Below are 24,348 nucleotides of genomic sequence, written 5' to 3'. Positions count from 1 at the left end.
AGTCGAGGTGAGTCGATTCGAAGGCGAACGTTCCAATTAGACCCTCACCCACAAAGTGCGACGTGAACGGCGTCCACAGAACAAAAAGAAATACGGGACTGAACGAAGAAATGCTCACGAAACTTTGCTAGCACAACATTTGCACGTAGGCACGTTTGTTTTTCTTCCTGGTTTCACAGTGTAACTCCTTCGAGAAAGCTGCCATCATCCCGGCCTCCCTTTTCTGACCTTATTTATAATCTAGGAAGAAGATCTTCTAGACGCCATTGCAAACCATCCGCACACATCATTCCATTTTCCGGTTGTTATTTTTTTTTGAACGGCAATGGCTTCTTTTCATCATTTTCAAACGATTGGTAATAGCAGCTCATTTGAATGTCAATGGGGCGACAGCATACGAAAAAAAAAAAAGCGGAACAAGAAATTAACACGTGAACGCGATGGAGTTCATTCCACTACGGGTCTCGTAAAAATAAAAAAATAATTTCGTTCCAGACGAAAATTCAAAAGTTAACCGAAAATGCGGCGACCCAGTTTATGAAATACGGTGTAACGTGAAATTGTAGTACAAAGAGTCGTGTTTCAATTAAAAACAAACCGAGTATATGAAACACAAATCAATAAATAAACAAACGTACAAGTCAAGGGGTTGCATTCGACTCCCCGTTGCGTGGCAAGACACAGCGTGAAAACCTCAAAGGAGTAGACAACAACTTTGATCGAAATGTTCCAGATAACGATGATGAGTGCTCGACAGAACACGGACCTCCGCGATCGTTCGAACTGCCTTACACGAATTTTGTTTTTCTTTTTTTCAATTTGAAAAGATTCGCTTCACCTTACTCTCACCGCGTGCAACGCACACGTCGGAAAACGTAAATAAGGATGATATACCCCCCCCCCCCCTCACCCTGTCGATGAGTTGGGTCGATATGGAATTCACGGTGAAATCCAAACAGAGTTAGAAGAGCAAAATTGAAATGTGCGCGTGGGATTTTTCCATCATCTACGATCGATAAAGTACACACAAGTGTGTGGGCCGTTCGCTTTCATCGAGGCGTGAAAAAAAAAAACAAATACGAAAAGGCAAATGAAACGATACTCATTTGGATCATCAATAGCGAAAAAGAATACAAATTCACAGTCTTGTAGGTGAAGATAATTATCTTTTTTGTGTGTGTCGGAGGGGAAAAGAATTGGGCTGGTCACACACACCCACACCACCCGCTGTTGGACGGATGATAAATACTGCACGCAGCACGTCTAATGTATTATCTCTGTCTGCGTACACGATAACTAAGTATAGAGCCATCGTTGATTGTGGTCTATTCAACCTTGGATGATGAAACTAGCTCATCTAGGCGTGGCTCGAGAAAGAGAGGTAGAAACGTCAATTTTAATGAAACCGGCTCCAACACATAAGTGAATCAGCCAACACCATAAGCCACAAAGAAAAAACCACCCACCCACCGCCTCACACACACACAATCACGATGCAATGACGTCCGCTAACCTCGCAAAGAACAAAAAAAAAAAAAAAGGTGTAAGGCGTGCGCTTTGATAATCAACCACACACATAAAAAAAAAAACCTGAAGGGTTTTTGAGAAAAATCGTTACAGTAAACATTGGAAGTCCTTGTTGTATAGATAGACTGTAATCTCACTCACGAAATGCCGGTTGCTAGAGAGAAATGATGATAATAAATGACTCACCATGACAGCCGACGAACAGCGAAAAAACGGGTTGTTGCACGTAGTCTCGTCACTTTTCCTGTTGGACCTCGATGGTGTCGGTTAAGGATATTACGGCCGATTGGTCAATTGTTATTCTCTATTCTGAAAAAATGAACAAAGAAAAATTTTTCATAATTAGATTTGGTGCGAGATGAAGGAGACAGGTGATGGCGTTCAATCCTCTTTCGTGCATACCATGGAATTCACGTGAAAGTAGAGAGAGAGAGAGAGGCCAACAGCCCCCCAACTGGACGGCGTGGCAACACACAATGGAAGCTGTTACCGACTGTCGATATTACATAAAAAAAAAGTGAAGGAATTTTCTCATTCGACTGCCACGAGTTTTCAAAATAGTTTTGACTAAAACAGCGCAAAAGGTAGGGCGATGTAAGTTTTTTTTTTTTTTCTTTTTTTCTTTTTCCTAACCTTGATCGTACATAGAAAATGCGTTTACGGTAAGGCGGTACCCCTAAAAAATAAACAAATCCCAACGAATCTATCTCTACCTTTTTTTTTCAACAGTGTAAAACGTTTTCCTTCATTTCGTTGCATTTTCTTTTTCATCCCTTTAACTTATTCCTGTATCGTATACTTCCAACAACACAACTGTTTCTTCCAACAAACGTTCAAAAATTCCTACACCAAGCCCCCCCCCCCCTCCACCTTTCTTTCAATGAGAGAACGAGAGAAGAAGAGTGGGGGGTTGAAAAAAAAAAATAAATAAGAAGTTCTGGGTCGTTCAAAATGATTTCAAAAGACTCGTGTAATGCAGCACAGCTTTTGCCTACTGGCTATAGAACTTACACGCGCGTGCGAGCGCTTACCCTATACGTAAAGCTTCTTCTTTTTATTTTATTTTACTTTTTTCTCTGGTTTTTAGCCGAACATTCGAAGTTGTTTTCAAACGGGTCATTAAAATCCGCACTCGAGCGGCGGGGTTGTAAACGCGCACAACGGCAGCGCTGGCAAGAGGGATGGGGCGTGAACGGCTGTATGCATGACGTGCGGATATGGACTTTACTCGCACCGTACACAGAGGATCTAACGCGTGTAAAATAAAAAAAAACGTTGGGCTTCAAATGCAGCCGATAATAACAAGCCTGAAGCAAAGAAAAAAGGGCAGTTGTCGCCTCGTGATGAAGTGCGACAACGCGACATGAGAATAGAAGACTAAGAGGCAATGTGACGGCTGCGCTTGCCGAGTAAAATAAAAGAACAGACAACAACATACTGTCAGCAAGTTATATAACGCCTGGGCCACCCTCTTTGCGAAGCTGCAGGGAATAGCCGTCGTCACCGTTGCGGAATCAAAGCAAACAACAAGACAAAAAAAAATTGGAGGGGGCATAGTAAAAACACAAGAACCGACAACGCGGAGGAGCAACGCCGATGTAAAAGAAGATCCGAAAAAAGAAAAAGAGGAAACAAGAAAAGGGGTGTTTGCGTGTAAACTGACGGCGAGAAAATGTTACACAACGCAGAAAAGAAAAGAGAGATAGTCGACGCGTCCGGGACACGTTCGTTTTCAACACCTGGCTGTTCTTTTTCTTTTTTTTAATGTTTTTTTTTCTTCCGCCTTTTGGAAGGGAAGGTCCAGGGTCCGTTTACCCTCGTGCTCTCTGTAGACTATAGCAACACGGTTCTTGGTCGAATGTATTTGGTTTTCGTCTTTGCCGCTTATATTCCCTTGAGTTTGAATTTATTTGCTTTTATATTTCAGTTTTTTGTTGTTTACTTGCCAACGGATAAGCCTTTTAAATCTTTTTCGGCTTGTTCTTTTAATATCAAAAAGAAAAAAAAACATCAACCGGTCGTTCAATTTCCTCCGGTTGTTCGGGACGAGACAGACAAGAGAAACGGTAATATTAAAATTTAGAAGAAGAGGATACACGAATGAAAATACATCAAAAGGAGAGAGAGAGAGAGAGAGAGAGAGAGAGAGAGAGAGAGAGAGAGACAAACTAGAAAGAAAAAGACGGCTCCGTTTGCACCGACAAAGGCATCAAAAGAGATGTCGTCCATGTCCTATATTACATCCGAATATAAAGAAACCACAAAAAGAAGAGCAAAGTGGCCGTTTGGTGATATCACGGACTAAATGAAGAGGAACAAACCGCCCTCAAAAGTCCCCTAAAAAAAGAAGGTGGACCATACAAGGAATAAGAATGAAAAAAAAAAAAAAAACAAGCGTCAACAAAAGGTAAAAAAAAAAATTCTGAAAGAATCATTTTTCATGCGGAGGGTAGCGGTAAAAAAAAACAATTTTTGAATTCAACTAAAACGAAAATGCATAACTAGAACCCGGAACGTGTTGTTTTGTTAACCCTTTTATTTTTTCCTTCAAAAATAAACCGAGCTATCAAAGAAGCGGCTATTTCTATCCCACTTAAACCGTGAATCCGCATCGTGTCGGCCTTCTTTTCTTATTCTAAATAATTCAAGAAAAGTGAGACAAACAACAAAACACATACAAACGCATTTCATAACAAAAAGCTGTGCCAAAAGCGGCTGTTTTTTTTTCTTTCAAATGAACAAACGAGAGGAAATAAAAAATTTTAAAAAAAGGGGGAGCCCTTTTTTTTTTTTTTTTTTTTTATAAATCGATAAAAAAATTCCGGCTGAAATGCCAATGATGCGAGACGCAATATATAGACAGTCAAAAGCGTCATTTGTGCCCACCCCTTTTGCCAACGACGTCCCCACCTTTTCTTCGCGTTTTCTTGCCGACGAGGAAACAACTTCCTGTCATCGTTTCACGGTCCAGTTTGCCCGTTCAATCGCGGCGCGATTTCCACAAACTTTCCGAGGCGCTCCGCGATTGGATTCACTTTGCACCGTTGACGAGCAGCCCTCCGAAAAAAAAAACCCAATTCCGGTCTTCACCAGTCAATAATGGTCGTCCTCGACGATAGGCCGCCGTGACAACATTAAAGTTAGATGACTTTTAAAAAAAGTTTCCGTTCTCGCACTTTAAAGAAATCAAATGTGGAGGGACGGTCAGTCAAGGATTTTTCTTTCTCCCCGACGATCAAATCAACGTCAAGTTTTATTCAAAGCTTGTAACGTCAGTTTCTCTTCTTTATTTAGCGGTTTTTTTTGATAGAGTGCGTCCAAAAGTCATGTCGAGATTGGGGGGGGGGGGGGGGGGGGGGGGGGGGGGGGGGGGGGTTACCCTCTAACTCACAGTACTGAAGGAGCTAAAAGCTTACGAAGAAGTCAAGCGAAAAGACTTCATTTGTTCTGTTTTAAAAGGAAAAAGAGATGAAGAGAGGCTGGAATGCGATCAGGTATCAACAAGATTCAAAAACTAAAGATGGATAGGATTACAAATTGATATCTTTTATCTCGAACATTTCTGTTTGCTATTCACGTCAGGCTCTGAAACGGGCCAATGAATTCCTATTTGATTTGGTTTCAATTAGAAAACGGAAAAAATGAACAAGAATAGCAACTGCTGGGAGTCGATCCAAAGCTTTCTATCTATAGAGGCAAGCAAAGAATGCAAGCTGACGCCGACTAGCAGATCCAACATCCACTCCAAATCTCTCACGTGTTGTACGTTTTCAGTAGATTGAACGATGCGCCTGATGGCCTGTTGTTTATTTTCTCTTTTGCTAGATACTGAGCCCCAAAAAACCACAATAAGCGGCATTCATTTCGAACGCAGACGTCGTCCCTCTCTATACGTTACATCTAAAATACCATACTTTTATAGAAATGATTTTTTTTTTCCCGATGACGATCAAGTGGCGTTGTGGGCAACATCATAGTCTGACCATCAACATTGATGGGCGATCACGTAACGTACGGTCCTCGTTTGTTCTCTAAGAGTGCGGTGCTGTAATGAGCAAACTGCTGGCTCTGTCATTTTCAATTACAGCCACTAGCCACCAACTATTCGTCTTGGCTTTTCTTTTTTTTTGCTAACAGCCAAAAGACAAGGAAATGGCAAGAAGGTTAAAACAAAAACAAAAGAAAGAAGCAGATGGAAAGCTACGGTCTGAAAAGTGAGAGCTTCTGGTTGCTTGATGCAAAGTCAACGAAGCAAATTGGGCCCGACGTGGTAGATTACGAGGGCCCCGGGTCATCAAAGATTGCCTCGTATTCTTAAACGTGTGAGCGTGTGCCACGGCATGGGAAAGACGGACCGCATTTTCTCACCAATAAATACAGACGCACACACACACACACACCAACTACATCGATAGTTGTACAACTAGTAACAGTAAGAAACGAAAACGTCGCACGCGCGAGTCGTTGCGGTGGCGTGTTTTCACGGGCACGTGCTTTAACGGCATTTTTGGTTTGCCTCTCCTTCCCCCTTGTTCTCACTATCCATTTCCCCACAGTTGATGTGGCCAAATGGACGAGAAAAAAGCAAGTCAAGCATTGCCTTGTTTTAATGTAATTACACAAACGTGGCCCGCGCTAGCGTCTGCACAGCATCCGACCGTGTCCTCGCGTCGTTCAAACTTGTTTTGTTTTGCCATGGCCGACACGCGTCAAGACTAACACCCGGCAAAAGTAAAGCCCCACCAATAATCTTTCCATTCATCAATTAACCATATCGCTGTCGCAACTCCTCGGCATCATTTTTTGGGATGGAAGACGTAAGACCTTGGCCGTTCGTACAGGAATGAGGAATCGTGAGATTCACTGCCAGAAACAAAAGCTACGGGCATAAAAGATTATTCTGCTCGCATCGTTTCATAAATCAAGCCACATCAAAAGCACGAAACCATTGCGGAGGGCTTGTACGACGCGGATTCACGTCGATTCGTTCGCTGCCGTCTACGGCCGTTCACGCCGACTGTGCTTTGTCTTTCCACTATAGGCTGTTAATCTTATTTTATTTTTTTTTTCTTCCTTCAATTCGATCCATTTCGTGCTGCGTCTTCTTTTTTTTTTTTTTATCTACTAAACATTTAGCTATTTAATGTGCGTTGCAAGAAGAGAACGAATAAGATACGAGAGCTCTGTCCCGTCTTCATTGGCAACGTTCGGTTGCAAAACGTACGGTAATCGTGATCCTCGGGAGCGTTAGCAACCAGAGTCGGAGCGACATAATCATCCAAGAGTCGGATCAATGTCGTAATACGGTATCGTTCCAAAGTGGATGTGGCGCCTCTACCCTGCCGGGGCCGGACGATATGATAATCATGTGGTTAGTTAGCAATCATTTGTGACATCATTGAACCAATCAATTTGAATCCTTCGGGTCGAGGTTTCCCATTTCACTTAACCAATGCGCTTTTTTTTTTTAATCAGCGAAAAGCCCTTCAAAAGGATCTGCGTCATGGGCTTTTGCAATGACGATGAAAAGTGGTAAGTCAACCGGGCAATCGGAGAACACCGAGGACGAGACGGCCACTGGTGTTAAAAAAAGGTTTCACCGTCTCAGCTCATTATGATCGTCGAAAGAGGCCGTCTCGAATTGCCGGGGCCGTTTGCTACTCGTTTTACAAGGAGAGCTCTTTTGCAAAGAGCATCGAAAAGAAAACGGTTCGATGATTGGAACGGCAAGGACGTCACCTTTTGTTTTTGTGGCCATCATTGCCCGAAAAAAACAAAGCCCCAAAAACCCGACCTTGGGATTAAGTAACTGCAAAACGTGCATGCTCCCCCCCCCTCTCCTTTCACGAAATACGATCGACCGACTCTTTCAGTTGTGCTGTCGTCTGCCTTTTTTAACATTCGCAAACAGACAATTCGGTTTGTTTACTGAGCACTTCCCAAATCCTTGCAACAGCGTTTCTTTTTAAGACCTTCTGAGCTGCTCTCTTCAGTGGCTACACACTTAATTTTAAGATGACGAGAGTCGGCCAACAGTTGATCCTACTCAAACGCACGGCGCCACCAACTGGCGAAATAAAAATAAATGGTGAAAACAGCAACTTCAACTCTCGGATATATAATAGCGCATTGCTCGTCATCTGGCCCGGCTTTTGCGGAGGGGCGAGAAGGGATTTAAAGCTCGAGGCTTATTTCTATTTACTCTCATTTCTCTGTTAATACTCGCACTACTACTACTACTACTATAGTTGCTGGATGACGCGTCCGTCCGGCCGTTACCCTTTTACGACACGGCGGAAACGGGGAGCTTGGGTTCCGCACGCTGTCCGACCCGCTAGCCGAGTGAGAAAAAAAAGGATGGTGGCGTTTCGTGATGATGATAACGACGGCGGCAACGAGCGATTCGCCAGTCATTAAAAAAGCCAACATGCCGTGACGACGACCATCTCTGCCGCTATCCCCCCCCCCAAAAAAAAAAAAAAAAAAAAAAACTACGAATCGTTTCCTCTGGCCGCTAGTTTCCCCCCTTTTCTTTCTGCTGGCCGGAATTCGTTTTGACGACCAACCAAGTTGTTGCGACATCATCGGCACACACGGCGACGGACTGCCAATGAAGTGCAATAAAAAACGACCAACCACTGCATCGTCGACATCAACGCAGTTATACATGTATAAAAAAAACAAATAGAAAAAAACGGAGAGACTCGCGAAGAACTAAAATAATAACTGGTCTTGGCTGTTTATAAAAGAAAATGAATGCTCAACAAAATAAAAACGAAATAGCGCGACACACACACACAGAGTTTGGGTATTATCTATTATTAGTCGTCTTAGTTGTTAGTTCGATAGTATAAACGCGCGCACACACACACACACACACAAGTAGCAAGCGCACCGTCTTGTGACTTTCTCGTTTTAATGAAGCTTCCGCCCGGCTGTGCGTGAAAGCACAGGACGAACATTACCATGGCAATAATGTATCTGCCCCTTTCACCCTTCGCTCTCTCTCTCTCTCTCTCTCGCGCTCTTATACGTATGTGAATACTGCCAATGTGGCACGTCGTGATCCCAAACATGTGACAGCTTCTCGACCACTGTCGCTATAGTCATAATGAGAATCTGTGACTTGTAATTCGTCGAGCGTTGAAATTGCCTAGTCGTTCGGGGGGATCTATACCAGACGTGGATCTCAAGCGATGCCTTTCCCGAATGCTGCAACGACTTGAGAGCTCACGCTTCAATTTCACAGCTGACCGAGCATTAGCCACCGGCACTGATACTCAACCAACCGTACCATCTATACATAAATGGTACATTCAAAGTAGACAAAAAACAAAATAAAATAAAATAAAAATATTGCTTTATGCTATTGCCATGGACGGCCAAGAGCTATAGCCTGGCTAGCTTCTCTTTTTTTTTTTTTTTTTTTATTGACGAAAGTACTTCAATTCTGACAGTGGCAGTGGGTTTTCTTGTCATTCTGGGTTACAGGGAAAAAGCCACATGTCGCGACCCGGATAAATCCAGACGTACGACTCCGTGATTTTTTTTTTTTTGAATCACGTGCTGCCACCTCATATCAACGTACAGCTGTTAGAATCTGACAATTCGATGAGTTGGCGAACTCGGCAGAGAGAGAAAAAACGAAAAATGTTGTACAAAAAAAAACCCGCTGGATGAAACGAATATCCTCTGAAAATAAAAAAGAGGATGAAAAAGAAGGGTGGCTCGAATAAGCTTTCATCGAAAGACGGTGTAGGAAAACTTCAAAAAGTTCAGTGAACACGAGTTGGCGGCTGTCTTACACGTGTATCACCTTGTACACGACATCATCTTCTTCTTCAAACTTTGGGCTGCTGTAGGTGGAAACCAGTGATGCGCAAGTTAACGTCGTAACATAACACACAACCAGAAAATGATGGGAACGAGAGAGAGAGAGAGAGAGAGAGAGAGAGAGAGAGAGAGAGAGAGAGAGAGAGAGAGAGAGAGAGAGAGAGAGAGAGAGAGAGAGAGAGAGAGAGAGAGAGAGAGAGAGAGAGAGAGAGAGAGAGAGAGAGAGAGAGAGAGAGAGAGAGAGAGAGAGAGAGAGAGAGAGAGAGAGAGAGAGAGAGAGAGAGTAAGAGTGGGGGGATGATGAACGAGATCGTACGAGACAGACGGTGTGGATAAAAACTTGGCCGTAGCCGGGGATCCTATTCATGTGGGAGCCGTTCTTCTTCTTTTCCCTAACCGAGAAGTCTAAGGCTTTAGACATTGCTAATTGGTGCAGCGTAGGGGGGGGAGAAAACACAAGGCCCAGAGATTCTTCCGCCGACGTCCTCCCCCGCTCGTGATCTATTCCAAAAAACCAAATAGCAACGAGTGCAAAAGGATATTCGAAAATGCACTGTGCAAAGGTGAGGTAGGTCTGGCAATGTTCATTTCCTTCCGGAATAGGGGTTGGGGGTGGAAGAAAAAATAAAAACGAGGATCAAGAAAAATACCACGGATTCTTTAGCGCGCTCTCCATTCCAAAAAAAGAAAATGGGTACAGCGATTCCCGAGTTCCGTGGAAGCTCGTTACAACACCCGGGATCGTTTTCCTATGCATTTTCTCATCCATATGCATACCTATCGAGCTACTTACGTCCTCTCTCTCTCTCTCTCTCCCCCACCCTCTTCTCAATATTTATCTAGAGCGTCGCTGTGTGTGTACGCCATCGGTCTATAGCTAAAAGAAAGATGAAGGGGAAAAAAAAACAACCATGGAATAAGAATGCGCAATGCTTGGTGATGCTGCATCGACATTTTCAAACTTTTGCAGGCAGGAAAAGTTGAAGTGGCAATCCCGCGTGACTTGACAACAGTGTACGCTTCAAGCCACAAGACCCATCACGCTGGCTCTCTCGTCAGCAACGAGGACGAGGTCCACCCTCTTCTGATGCACGGACACGTGCCCGGAGGGAACCGACTTTTGAATGCTATACACTTGCTAGGTTTGCCTATTTTTTTTTTCAAAGACAAAGTCAAAAATCACGAAACATTAAAATTGGCTCTTCTTTTGCTTGTCGTTTTTCCTGGTAGCCAATTTTGGCAGAATTGACAAGTAACGAGGAAAGAATTTGTAACCGCAATGCCGTTTGCCTTTAGCCACGCTTGTCGTCTCGTGAATCCCGAATCAACTGAAGGAACGAAAAAAAAAAAAAAAAAAAAAAAATTGGGAAAAACCCACACAATGTCGCTATTTATTCAGCCCCCGAGGGAAAAAAAAAATATTCAGGGACGATATCATCTCGTTCGAAGAAAATGATACATAACTAATAACCTTTTTTTTTTTTTTTCTTAAGAAGAAAACCAAAAGAGATTGAGACCAAAAATGTTACGGAAAGTAACCAACAACTGGCCTCGACATCTACCGAGTATTTTTTTTTTTTTCATTGGAATTTTGTGTTAGACATGGTGAACCTCAACGCTTTTAGTGGCATACTCCATTTTCTTTTATCTGCCTCTTAAAGGACTTGCCTTAAAAAATCCTTTCAAAACAGGACTTTTTTTTGTTTTGTTTTGTTTTGTTTAAGATTTAAGATTCACGACACGGGTCACGAAATCCTATCAAGAGCTGATCACGGAACTAAAAAAAGGGGGCGGTTTGGATGTCTTGCCAACCTCACCTGTCACTTTGACGAAAATGGCTCTTTTATTTCATTTGATTCACATTTTTATGCGTAAAAAAAAATAAAATAAGAGCTTCACGGACATGACAGATATTTCGCTTTTTACTTTTCACTTTCAGAGCAAAAATGGATCTGACGCTCTATACTGAAGACATTAGAAAACGTGAATGACAGCAAACGAAAAAAAAAAAGAAAAAGAAAAACAAGGCGACAGCTGGCCAAATTTTGATACATAAAAAATGAAAACAAGTTCAGATGAAATTAACTTTTCCATTTGCCAATTGCTGGCCGATAGTTTTCTAACACCACTTGACACACAGTTCAGCTCCAGACATTCAGCCCATTAATAACAGGTTCTTTCTTTTTCTCCCTCTTGTAAGTTCTTTCTCGAGGGGAGCCCAATGGCAAACACACCCCTCACGCACTGCCTCCTTCATCGTCTTTGCTCAGGTATTTATCTCCATTTCCGGGCAGAGGGAAACAGTCGGGAAAATAGAAAAATACCATTGAACGACGAAGATAAATATAAATAAGTATCTAACTGCTGCCGTACAAAATGAAGGCGATGTAGGGGGTGGAAGAGCTTCGTTTGTTCCCTCGAGGCGATACAACGTCCCGGCTTATATGCAGTTCTATACGCAACATCAACCGGGAGCTTGACTGGGTTTTAATGTAGACATGCGAGCAAAAAGAAAAGAAAAAAAAAAAAACGAGAAATGCAAACAAACCAAAGGGCGCACGATCGAACATTTTTTTCAAGTCTCCTACCCTCCCCAAAAAATGCAAATGATACATATATATATTTTTTTTGCTTCTCCTTTGAATTTAAATCTCTTTTTATCTAACTGTGCCTGTCAGTCAAGCTTGTCAGCCTGACATTTGCGCAACAAGCCCCGTTAGACTACTATTGGCCCTCACATATCCACTGAGGCAATTTCTCCTTTTTCGAATCGAAGAGCAACAGAAACGAGCAACAGACACACAAAAAAAAAAAAAAAAAATAACCCAAGGGGCAACTATGTTCTCTTGATGGACAGACAAGACTTCCATTTTTCCTGGCTAATGATAGGTCCCGTCCTCGCGCTTCTAGACGATATAGCTCCGCGATCGCGTTTCCCATAGTTAGAAAGAAGAGATACACACGACGTTTTGAAAGCATTCGATAGAAACAACCTCAGAACAACAAGCGGAACGGTAACCGTATCTCTTTAATGCACTGCATTATTGCTCTGTAACTTGGGGGCTAAAATGACACAGACAACTCAACAAAAAAAAAAAAAAAAAAAAAAAAAACGGGACAAAAAATTGTTTTCTTTCCAAATCGCTTGGTTCGTGCTAAACGAAAAATGAGACCCACGTATGGTTCCATACCAGCAGCAAGTTGTAACGTGCAACAGTCTCTTCTGTATTTCTCCACCTGGCCAGGCATTAACGTGCAACAAGAGGGAGGTTGATGTCCTTGTCGATTCTCGTGATTTTCCCGAAATTGAAAACAAAACAAATCCAGTTGGGGAATTGATGACCGTCTTCAACTTTCAAGAAATTCGTGGCTGTTAAGTCAACCCCAAAAGATTCACTGCCGAAAAGAAGAGACGTAGAACTGACCCGCCTTGAGATGTCGCACGTTCAACACAAGAGACGAGACAGAGAAAGAGAGGAGACACCAAGCAGCGACCGGTGCTGATGAGATACTGTGACTGAGACGTAAGAGGATCGAACGCACGACGCCTAGCATAGAAAGGAAGGAAGTGAAAAGAAGTTTAACCTCCCCTCTTTCTGGTTCCCTATTTTTTTTTTTTTCTTTCGTTCTTCCTTCTTCTCGTCTTTGGCGTTCATCTGTAATAGCAGCGTGATGCCGACGCCTCTGAACTGTGCAGCCCGACGTTCGATTCATTTGGTAGGCTTCCCTCTTGTAAGTCACACGCGGACGGCACGATAAAAAACGAAGTAGAAAATGGGACAACAACAACGAAAAAAAAGAAAAAAAAAAGATTTTCTTTTTTTTTACATGAAAAAGGAGAAAAATGGGGAGAAAAAAAAGGGATGTCCGCCATCCGTCCAGAACGATACCCCCAGCATCAGGTGATTGATACTGGACTCGACTTGTGACTATCACGTGACATTACGAAGAAAAGAGCCAAAAGGACTTTTCTATCCACACACTCAACAGTCAACACACACACACACACACACACACACACAAAGAAGTAAGAAGGGAGAGAGGAGAGAGCCCAGACGACGAACACAGTCTGAAATTCCATCCAATTCCGATCGGAGCCGCCTTTCCCGCCTCTCCGACTATGTAACGCATAGCACCATCACACACACGTACACACACACACACAGAGAAAAAGAGTAACAAAAGAACCGAGAGTTCTATGGTTATGCGACGACAAAAGTATCAATGGTGACACCATTCAAATGAAATAGTTGAGGGATATATAAAAAAAAGAAACCGTTGGCTTTTTATCCGCGTGAATTCACTTGGAACGGATAAAGTCGAACAAGAAAAAGAGAGATGCGTTATTGCGCATCACAGCAAACTCATCTGCATAAAGGGAAGCGTGCAATGAGATGGATTCTTCGAAGAAAAGGATAACAGACAACATTGAATGCAAGTTGTGACGTTCGCTCTTTTTTTTTTTTTTTCATACATTCTCATGTCGCGCAAAAATTATGCACAAAAAAAATGCACTGGTCTGTTAAAGGTTCGATTATTAAAAAGCCGAGAACCCGTTCTCTTTTAACTTGGTTTATCATCAAAAAATCATTTCTGTCCACGTTTCTTATTTTTCGGGGGGAAAAAGAAAAAGGGAGCGTTCGTTCCATGGTGGATTATTACTTAGTTCTCCCTCACCTTCTCATTTCCGAAATTCTCGGTTCGAAAAGCTCCGAGACGCACATTTTCGCTACTCCCTCAGAATTGCAATCTGAAATTTTCGAACGTTCCAGGAATTTTAGTCTTCCCCTCGCGCAAAAGATTGAGACCAACGGGAGGGGAGTTCATTTCGCTGCATCATTAAGGACTGAACGAGGGTGGAAAAACTCGAATTGCTCCCTCTCTTTTTTTCCCGTTTCCCTCTTTGCATCACGATATTTGTTTAAACTCACGTAGGCCTTAAATAGAGGGGGGGGGGGGAATAGCAGCATCAAGAAAAAAAAAAAAATGATGAACTGTCACAAGAGCGCAACACATGCACATGTTAAAGACGGAATTGAACGAAAGAGAGAGGGGGGTGGTCTAAGAACGAATGCTGATATACAGAGCAAAAAGAAGATAGAGGATAGCCGTCATCACCTCTGCCGGGAAGGCGGTAACCCTCGTTAAAACCGTACAGTAATCTCTTAGTGAGAGGCATTTCTATGTTGTTTGTGTGCCCTCTACGCCTTCCTTCTCGGTACAATTCACAGAATCTTAAGACCTACGACTCATCCGCAATCTACCCAACAAAAAAAAAAACTTCCAGCCAGAGTTGACGTTTTACCTCCCCCCCCCCCCCCCCCCGGACCGATGATGTTCTCTTGCACCAGCACTGATTCTAAACATAGTCACATAAGTAGTGCACTTGTGTATATTTGTCTACTACGTCATCTCTCTTTTCTCCCTTGTTTTTATGTCCTCCCTACCTCCCCCTCCCTCTACGACACGAAAATCCCGAAAGTTGGTCACGGGCATTTTTTTAATGCTTTTTTTTTTGGGGGGGGGGGGGCTTTCTTTCCTACTTTCGTTGTTATTTTCGCATTCATGAAAGCAAAAAAAAAAAAAAAAAAAAAAAAAAAAATTCCTGTCCCAATAGCCATGCCAAGCGTCTAGAACGTACAGATGGTAGTTGTTTCTAGCGGCGAGGAATGCACTCATTACGAAAGCAAAAGAAATGGATGGATGGATGGAAAAAAAGAAAGAGCTGAAGTAGCTCGTCTAGACACTCTTGCGCGCTGCTTACCTATTTATGCACTACAATCATCCGATCTTTTGACTTGAGGGTCGTACAGTGCACAACCTCAACCGTGTCGCGTCGTTATTAATTAAGGAGCCCAATAAAGCTCTCCCCTTTCCGTATACATACATAATTAAAATTTGAATTGCATAATCGGTTATCGATAAGACGAAATATTAGACGTGAACCGGGGGGGGGGGAGGGGATTTTTTTTTTTTTTTAGCTGATGAGAAATTGGAGGAGAGACGGGCGTATCCGAATAGTCTATTCGCCACAGCACCTTTTTAATTTTTTTCAAATCGATGGATGGAAATCTATTGCAGAGGAGGGTTTCCCTATTTCTCAACTATAGGGCGGTTTATTTCTTTGGTATTTGCATTTTCTTTTCCAGTGTTTGAAACAAGAGTCGGCCGGTCCCGCTTTGACAGCTATCACGTTCCTTCCCCCCTCAAATTTTGTATTTTCATTTTTCATTTTTTTTTTTGTTTTCTATTGTGCGGCGGAATCCAACGATTTCGATCTGGCACCACGTTTTGTCTTTCGAGCGTCGCGTGTTGTCGGGAGATGGTGGTGCTTGTTGTTCCATGTCAGCTGTCACACATCCCCGAGTTTTGATTTTCTTTTTCATGCTGCCTTGTTTGTCTCTTTTCCTTCCCCCCCCCCTCTCCAGCCCATCATCCCTGATATTCCACCCCCGCCGTATATACATACCAACACGACCCGACATCAAGTGAGAATCTTTTCACAAATGAAAAGACGCAACCGTTTCCGCCGGCGTCGGAATGTCAACGAGAGTTTTTACTCGAACGAGTTGAAGGGGCAACCCCGAAGCCATCGACCTCAACATGGATATTTTTGGGTTACGCACATACACAAACACACACACACGGAAAGAGGCCTGGCTGTCGTTGTTGTTTGTTTTGTTTAGCTTTTATTGTATCGGAAGTCTCCGTCGACAGCGTCTAGGACGCGCGCACACGAAAACGAGAGGAATGAAAACGTCAAACAGATGAAGTAATGCGGCTTCCATGAAAAAGAATGTGTCCTCGACTTCCGACTCTACTTCTACCGTCCGCCAGCGTCCACCGTTAGTCAGCAGCGGACTGTCGTAGACTACTAAATTGTTCACGAACAACCCAAATTGGACGGATTCTGCCAGACAGGGCCAAAACAACAAGTCTACAAGACGTCAACAAAGTTGCTCTTTTTCTTTTTTTTATTTCATTTACAATTGGAGGAGTTTTCGAAGGCGAAAGAAAAACAAAGAACGTTCAGTTGCGAGGAACTGAAAAGGATGAGCCTTTCAATACCGAGAACTGTCAATCGAATGGAGAAATTCTCATTTCAAAGGGCAGGCATCTGTACCACTAAGTTACTTGTCTTTCAGCTCCATTTCGTACCTCGAGTTGTGCGCTAGGTTCGTCTTTTCTTTTTCGTTTGCCATCGTCTAGCACCTTTTTACCATCGTGACCGCATTACCAAAGTTAGAATTAAATCCTGAGCCCGGGGGATGCGCTTATTGTCCGCTTGATTTTTTTTTTTTTTGTTTTGTTTTGTTTGGTTTTGCCTGCCTTTAGTCTCTCTGCTGGGTCACCTGAACGGTACCTACCGTAACGCCACTATCGCCCCCTTAAGGGGAAATGTTTAATGTCGTTTCTTTCGTCCTTCTTTTTTTGTCCCTCTCCGCAGCGCATAACAGCAACTTCCTGTGTGACTATATACGACTGCACTCGTTTTCATCACCGTTAAACCAGTTTTCAGCGATCACGTCAAACAGTCATCGGCAAAGTCATCGAAGCGACTTGGCTCAGCGGTCACCGTCACGCACGTTACCTGCACTCGTATCGTCGAATCCGTCGTATCTCTTGATTTGCATATTTTTAATTTAGGTACCGCATTAAACCGATTACGATAACAGTCTTGATGCACATCATTTATGCGCCGTATTCAACTCAAACCCGTCAAGTGCTCATCGTATTATTTCTTTTTCTTTTTTTTTTTCTTTTTTTTTTTTCAACAACATTTTTTAAATTCGAATTTCCCTCTGTTTTTCTTATTGCTTGCTCGCAGCGCTGAGGAGAAATGTCGGTTGTGGCCGCCCGCAGGTCGAGGTGTAAGCAGAAAGTATTGATTTCCTCCGCCGTATAAAACTTGTACGGCTACGTCAATCGATTGATTTAAATAAAGAGAAAACCGCAGTCCGGCATGGAGAATGTAAAAAGAAACCTTTTCCTTTTTTTTCTTTGAATTTTTTGGATTTTGATTTGTTTCTCTAACGCCCCTCAAACGATATTAAAGATAGGGGAAAACGCTGGGGACAGCAAACAAAACAAAACAAAAATCGACGACAGCATGACACCGTCGGGAGTAGACGTGAAAATCCACTTCATCCGCCCCTTTTCTCTCCGCTTCAAGTCCGCGGTTATCGAACACTCGTAACACAGACGGGAAAAAAAAAGGGGAGATAGAAGAATCACTTTGATCCCCCCCACCCCCCTCCCATCCATCAAGCCTGTAGGCTAAAGACTACATTTCCTTCGCGAATTTGCAGATCTCTTTGCTCTGGCCCCATTGTTGAAATAGGTAGCGCTTCTATCCAATCTCCCCCTTTTCTCTCTCTCTTTCTTTCTTTCTTTTTTTTTTTTTTTTTTGGTCTTTAAATTTTGGGCAAATAAACGCTTTGAGCTCAACGAATAATAGCTACTGTTGCCAGAGCAAACATGTGATTGGAAAATTGATTGCTTGACTCTGGGCTTATCAGTTTCCCTCGTCTAGTACTTGAATTTCCAGTCAAACTGCAAATTGAGCCAAAGTTTCATTTCCGTTTAGGCCACAAGTTTCTTGAAGAAAGAGGCGGATGTCGGAAGTCGACACGAGAATCTCAAACACCAACGAACAAAAAGTTTGTTAACTGAGAAAGAAAAAAGGAAAATGGTGTTGGAAAGATGGAAGTAAACTGATCGGCAGACTCCCCCCACACTAAGCATCGCGATTTCGTTAGCACAAACTTTGTTGCCTCGCCATCGTGTAATCAACGGCAAAACGAGCTGAGCGCGACAGCAAAAGGGATGGAATGGCAAATGAAATGAGGCTCAAGTCCCGCCAAATTGTAAAAAAAAAAAAAAAAAACCGAAAATGTTTTTTTTTTTTGTTTTTTTTTTGTCTCGTCATCCTTGTTCAGCAAACGAAAAAAAAGGAGGGAATGTTGTTGTGTGGTCGCCTTTCACTTTCGATGTCACATCGTCACCTGTGAGCGATCGTGAAAGGGGCAACACGACAAAACAACGACAACATCCCCCGGGTTGAAAAATTGTGTTGTACTTCATTCGAACAAAAACGTAGTCGTGTCTTTTTTAAAAAAAAAAAAAAAGGAAACAAAAAAAAACAGAGCAGAACCATCAATATTCCAGCGTCAGAAGAAAAGGGGTAGAGTGGTAATGTTAACCCCCCTCTGGACCAGGTAAGAGCTACGTAAGTAAAAAAAAAAAAAAAAAAAAAAAAACCACAGGTGCGCCACCCGGTGAGCGTGTGCATGTTAAGAGTACTGGGGTAAAAGAAGAAAAAGAAGAAAAGAAAAAGAAAAGAAAAAGAAAAGAAAAAGAGAAGAGATAAATAAAATAAATATAAGAAGTGACGCCATGGAGTGGGCCCACCAACGCACCTACAAACACGGCCAAAGACAAATGACACCGGGCGACCGATTCCCAGCGCCACCAAGGCGACGAGGTCGAATGGAAAGAAGAGGTGATTTTTGTGTATCACGTCTAAAGAATGTAGCGACCACCACAGTTGGGCGCAAGTAGTAAAGAAGTACAGGAGGTACGCAAACATAAAAAAAAAAAAAAAAAATACGGACGGTTCCAAGTGAACGAGAGTGCCGGGCAGAAGATGGGGAAAAAGATGGATGACGAAAGAATTCCAGCAACGTGTGCAAAAGGACGATCATTTATTATACGGCCTTCACACGATGCGCGCACCAACAACAACAAAAAAAAGAGCTAACGAAAATGAAAATTCAACACTTCAAATCTGTTTCAAAAGCGCATCATTTTTCTCTTTGTTTGCTTGTAAAATTTCGTTCCCACCAACATCAACCTTCTCCCGAAACTGCTATTCTCACTAGATGTCTCTCGCAATGCCTGCAATGCCCCGTTAGTTCGTGTCAAATCTTTAGCGTCCTCAGCGTCCAATTTTCGGGAAGCAAACGTCGAGGCGACAGTCGCGACGGTGCGTCTCAAAATACAATCTCACGGTAATTTTTTGTTTTCCTACATTTTGTTGTTGTTGTTGTCCCGTCTTCATCAGTTATCATGAATAAAAAGAATGAGACCACCCCGTGCTCCAACCAAATCGTTTCTCAGGGTCGGGAATCACGGTGGTTTGGGACGCCTCTGTGGGACCCACATTGCGATCGTAATCATCATCATCGTCGTCGTAACAAAACGACGCTCTCTAGAGTACCATCTTCCTTCTCTGCATCTTTTTTTGTTTTTACTACATTTGTTTTTGTTTTGTTTTTATAAGCGAATGTCCAGCCTCAAGCATGATCGTGATGACTCGTGACGTTTTAAAAGCCCCATAGACGAAATAGCGGATAAGGGGGAAAAAAAAAGACGATGGTGCTGCTGGACCAACATCATTCCCGTGCGAATGACCCATCAAAAGATGTACTAACATTTCCTTTGCTTCAATCTATTTAAAAAAAAAAAAAAAAAAAATTGAAAACTCTTTTTTTTTTTTTTTTCATTTTTATTTACTTTAGCATTTTTTTTTTCCCCTTTTGTTTGCGTGTGTCGATCGAAAAAGAGAACGCTGCCGGACAGCACGTCGCCCCGTCAACAGGTGTGATGGATAAAAAGGGAGAAGAAAAAAAAAAAAAAAAAAAAAGAAAATCTCATTTAGATTGGTGAACGAGATTTTTTTTCCTGTTGTTGGTTCACAGCGACAATGAAAAGAAGCCCAGGTGGTGCTGATGGTCGTGTCGGGAATCTGTTTTGGCAGATAGAGGTGAACAATTCCCCACTTCTATTTTTTTTTTTTTTTTTCTTTACCAACCCGCATGAAATGTGGCCCATAAAAACGCACGACGATAAAATAAGAAAAAATAAAAAAAAATAAATGAATAAGAGAAGCAACAATTCATCTAGAATTGCTCAAGGCTATTTTTCCTGCCAGCTGAAAATGAAAGTAGATAGTACGATGTAAGAGTGGTGGCGAACGAACGATTTCACGGACATCAGTAATCATCTTTGCGCAAGAAAACAACTTTGAGCTCCCCTATAGATTCATGCTGGACAGAGATGAATGGTACGCTGGAACAAAAAAAAAAAAGGGGGGGAAAGAAACAAATGCCTTTCCGATACATCTCAGACGAGCACGCACACAAAGTCTCACCGTTTTGTTGAATGCGTGTAGTTAAATCACACATCGTCTGACGTCAAAGCTAATTGTTTAGGCCAGCAAAACGTGCCCGCAGGTGTACCAGCACGTGCAAAACGAATTGTTATTTGAAGAGAAAGATTTGTTCTCATTTTTAGGTGTGTTGTTCCATCGGCCTAAAAGCGGTCGATAATTCGATAGAAACACGTTTGGCTACGAGCAAACAGAAACTCTGCCGCCTCCCTTTTTCTACTCTTGTTTAGATACTTTGAATGTTTGATGAATCGAGAGTGCAGCGTTCGATGGATTTACCGAAGACTCCCCGACACAGGGACGTCTCTCCTCCCCATCTACGGTGGGGGGGGGGGGATAAAGTGGCCATTCATGTCGCTAGATTATCGCTCCCAAACGTAGACGATAACGAATGCGTTTCATTATTCAAGAGCCAGAGAAGGATAGAAATAGACGCAAAACACAAGTCCTTTTGTTTCTCGTATACGTCCAACACACACACACACAGCAAAGCCATGTTTTTATATTTCTATTAGTCGGGAAAAGAAGACGAATCGAGCGGGATGTTACGTGCTTGCTAGATCGAAAATGCGGCGAGATTTATCTTTATAAGCGATAATGGAGCGTGACGGAAAACGATTACCAAGCTCGTCATAATGCGAACGCTCACCCTTCACCTTGTGCTTCTTTCATTTCGATTTGGAGAGGGACCTCTGCAAACTGGAACGCAAGATCTAGAGGAACGATCTGTGTGACCGCATCGCACACTCGACGTCTTCTTCAAACACCTGAAAACACACACGCTCTTTTCTATCCAGTTCTACAGTTTCGAAAGGGACGACAGAGATGGTACACCATTTTTTTTTTTTGTTTCAAATCGTTCCCGAAATAGGAATTTTTATATCTTTAGAGTTTAGAGTGAGATACGAGTCAAGTGAGTAGCCAGACGAGAGTTAGCTAATCCCCCTTTCCGCCGACGCACTACGTACAACAAGCTGTAAGCACTCAACATTCCACAACGTTTGCGTTCGAAATACCTTTGCCACTTTTTATTGGTACGCTTCCAGCAAACTGGAGAAAGAAAGGCGATACGCAATTGCCCTTTTTGGTAAGCCTAACTGAATTGCTCAGACTCTTTTTTTTTTTTGTTTTTTTGTCGACTTCAAAAAACGCGCAATGCATACCGTAAATATAGACACACTGACAGAAGCTAAAAACATCTAGACGAAGAGGATTTTTTTTTTTTTTTTTTTGTATGTGTGCGTACTCACCCTTGATAGGAATCCCGCAACTTCCGGGCTCGTCCCTCTGTCGAATGACCTGCAGATGCTGTTCGTTTGGCGCTTATGCTCAGCTATTTGGAACGCGGACGGGCAGAGCTGCAGGAAATGTGCCAGCCGAACCTGAACCGAAAGGAAACAAGACGCAAAACATAAGTTATTTGAAAAGTCAAAAACAAGTTATCTGCATCAGTTTGCTGGATTACAGCAATTCCGGTATGGTTAATAATAACAAATAGCAATAATATAACATTGGCGGTGGAAAAATTTCACATTGGTCATCTCGTCGGTTGCTGAAAAAGAAAAATGCGATATAAAACGAGATGCGAAAGAAAAACAAACGCACGAGATACTTTCATTTCATCTTTCTTTCCCCCCCCCCCCCCCTCCCTCCCCCGACCAGTATGAAAACTGTCAGCGGGTTTCTTTCCCGCTCGGTAAGCAATCCGCTTTCTTTCCTGTTTTTCGTTCACTTTGGAGGATTGCGTTGGTTATTGTTTTTATCCGATTTCAAACGACACGCGTCCAATGGGCCAACTGGTTGCGTGAAACAAGAAGAAGAAAAAGAAAGGGCAAACGACGTAGTAGAAAAAACACGTAAAAACGAAGCATCAAAAGACGAAACAATATCACAGCAAAAGTAGCTCTTCGCCCCCATGTTTTTCTGAATCGCTTCCATCGACCCTGAAATGTCTTTTTTAGCCAATAACACTCGTTTTTCCCAGAGAATTCTCAGATGGAAATACTTAAAAAAAAAAAAAAAAGAGGAGCGTATCCATGTTACAAAAGAGAAGAACATTATGAATTGTAGGTAAGAAAGGCCGAGGAGTGTTTCGGATGTCTAGTTGGTATCACTGAGACGAGGGTGACGATAGCGGCGCCGCCAACTGACGCCGCGGTCACGACGGGTGTCCAAAAGGATTGGCAACGGCGCCTAACGGCGTAACATGCGAGTGGGAATTCTTCTTCCCCAAACTTGCCACCTAACTTTTCTTGTTTTCTGTTCATCCACATTCGCTCTCTTTGTTTTCACTAAAACGCAATCGACACGGTCAATGAAAACTTTAAAAGTAAAATTACAACAAGAAAAAAAAAAAAAAAAAAAAAAAACCCAGCAAAACAAAGCGTTTCGAATGAAAATCTAAGAGGAATGAGGTCGTTCCGTGTGCACCAGCGACCTTAATTGATTGAACTCAAAGAAAGAGACTAGGGGGTAGAAGCGAGAAGTTCAATGGCGGTGGCAATTCGAATGAGAAAGAGGGGGAAAATTTTCGTGTTCTACAGTATAGGACACGTCACCGTTGGTTATAAACACTGAAACTTGTTAAGGCATCACGATTTGTTTAGTTTTTTTTTGTTATTTTCCTAACCAAAAAAATTCAACCCTCCCCCCCCCCCCCCTCCTTATCTCCTTGACGTCGCATCTTCTTACTGTTGATGTCGTTCTGCCCTTTTTCGCTTCTCGTCTCGGTAGGAAGCCGAGTTACGACCGCGTCTGCAGTACAACAAAGCGCTTCATAATTACACGAATGATGAACGTATCTTTCGTGTTTCCTTTTCTTTTGTATATCCAAACAAAAAATAAAATAACCAGTGCACCAGGAATGAAATAGGACGGACGGACAGAAACACAAAGGAGAAAACGCGTGTAGTAACGTCAGACCCCCCATAGTTGTGGACGCAATTTAAACGCAGCAAGAAATAGGGAAGTCAAAATGAGAAAGAAAAAAAAAAAAAAAAGAAGAAGAACAAGCGTAGAGAGTGATATTTAAAAAACTAAATAAAAAAAACAAAGCAACCGAAAATCTCTGTCGGTTGCAACCGTCATCATTATCATTACCGTCATCACGAATTTATAGAGTTCTATAGCCTGCTACCGGATAAACTACAATTCATTCTCTGTTGGATTTCTTCTTTTCTTTTTCGCATTATAGACAACGTGCATATTTCGTTGTTGTTGTTTGCTATTTTGACAATTCATTCGGATGAAAACAGTAGCAATGATTCGTTGCGTTATCGGAATAACTCCAAACAAACATCTCGTCTATTCTTTTGTTGTCTCGTCTGTGAAATGCGTTAGTTTTCGGGAGCGTTCCAGCGGCAAAGTTGAGATCCCTTTTTTTTTTTTTTTTATTCTCTTTTATTCTATAGCTATTGTATGAACGGAATGCGTGTCTCTGGCGATGCCGCCTCCGATCCCCCTACCGCCGCTGTTGCTAGAAGGCCTTCACGTACGTCCACGTAGATGAAAAAAAAAATCCGTCCATGAAAGAATTCGACATAAACCCAATAAATAAAATAAACTACCTAAAAAAAAGCAAAGCTCTATGAAAACTCTTTCAACGACACACAAGCGCAAACGTGATTGACGCCTTTGGGTGGGAACGCCAACGCGCAAACACGTCAAATGAAAATTTACCAAAATCCCACCAAACAATTTTGAATCAAAAGACGCACACACAAAAGAGCGAGGCCATTGATTTGCATTTTAAATAAAAAAAAAAAAAATTCCACACGATCATCCCCAAACGAAAAATATCCAATGCGATGTCATTCCCT

The 24,348-nt window shown here is 42.4% G+C and overlaps 1 protein-coding gene across 2 annotated transcripts in view; it reads right to left on the bottom strand.

Annotated features, from left to right (window-relative positions):
- LOC130692272 (irregular chiasm C-roughest protein-like) overlaps positions 1-24,348 on the bottom strand; it is a 67,487-nt gene that overhangs the window by 26,393 nt on the left and 16,746 nt on the right. Inside the window, exons 2-3 of one of the 2 annotated variants that reach the window (XM_057515357.2) lie at positions 21,781-21,912; positions 1,714-1,836 (exon numbers count right to left, since the gene is read on the bottom strand). In XM_057515357.2, the coding sequence (XP_057371340.1) occupies positions 1,714-1,716 (3 nt within the window). In that variant the 5' untranslated portion in view covers positions 1,717-1,836; positions 21,781-21,912. Of the gene's footprint in view, positions 1-1,713; positions 1,837-12,551; positions 12,571-21,780; positions 21,913-24,348 lie in introns of those variants that run through there. The other variant, XM_059496075.1, reaches the window with a different exon arrangement.

Source organism: Daphnia carinata, chromosome 1, assembly GCF_022539665.2.
Source record: "Daphnia carinata strain CSIRO-1 chromosome 1, CSIRO_AGI_Dcar_HiC_V3, whole genome shotgun sequence".
Lineage (NCBI taxonomy): Eukaryota > Metazoa > Arthropoda > Branchiopoda > Diplostraca > Daphniidae > Daphnia > Daphnia carinata.
The sequence above is the reverse complement of the archived record's forward strand: the minus strand, read 5'-3'. Positions and strand labels throughout refer to the sequence as shown.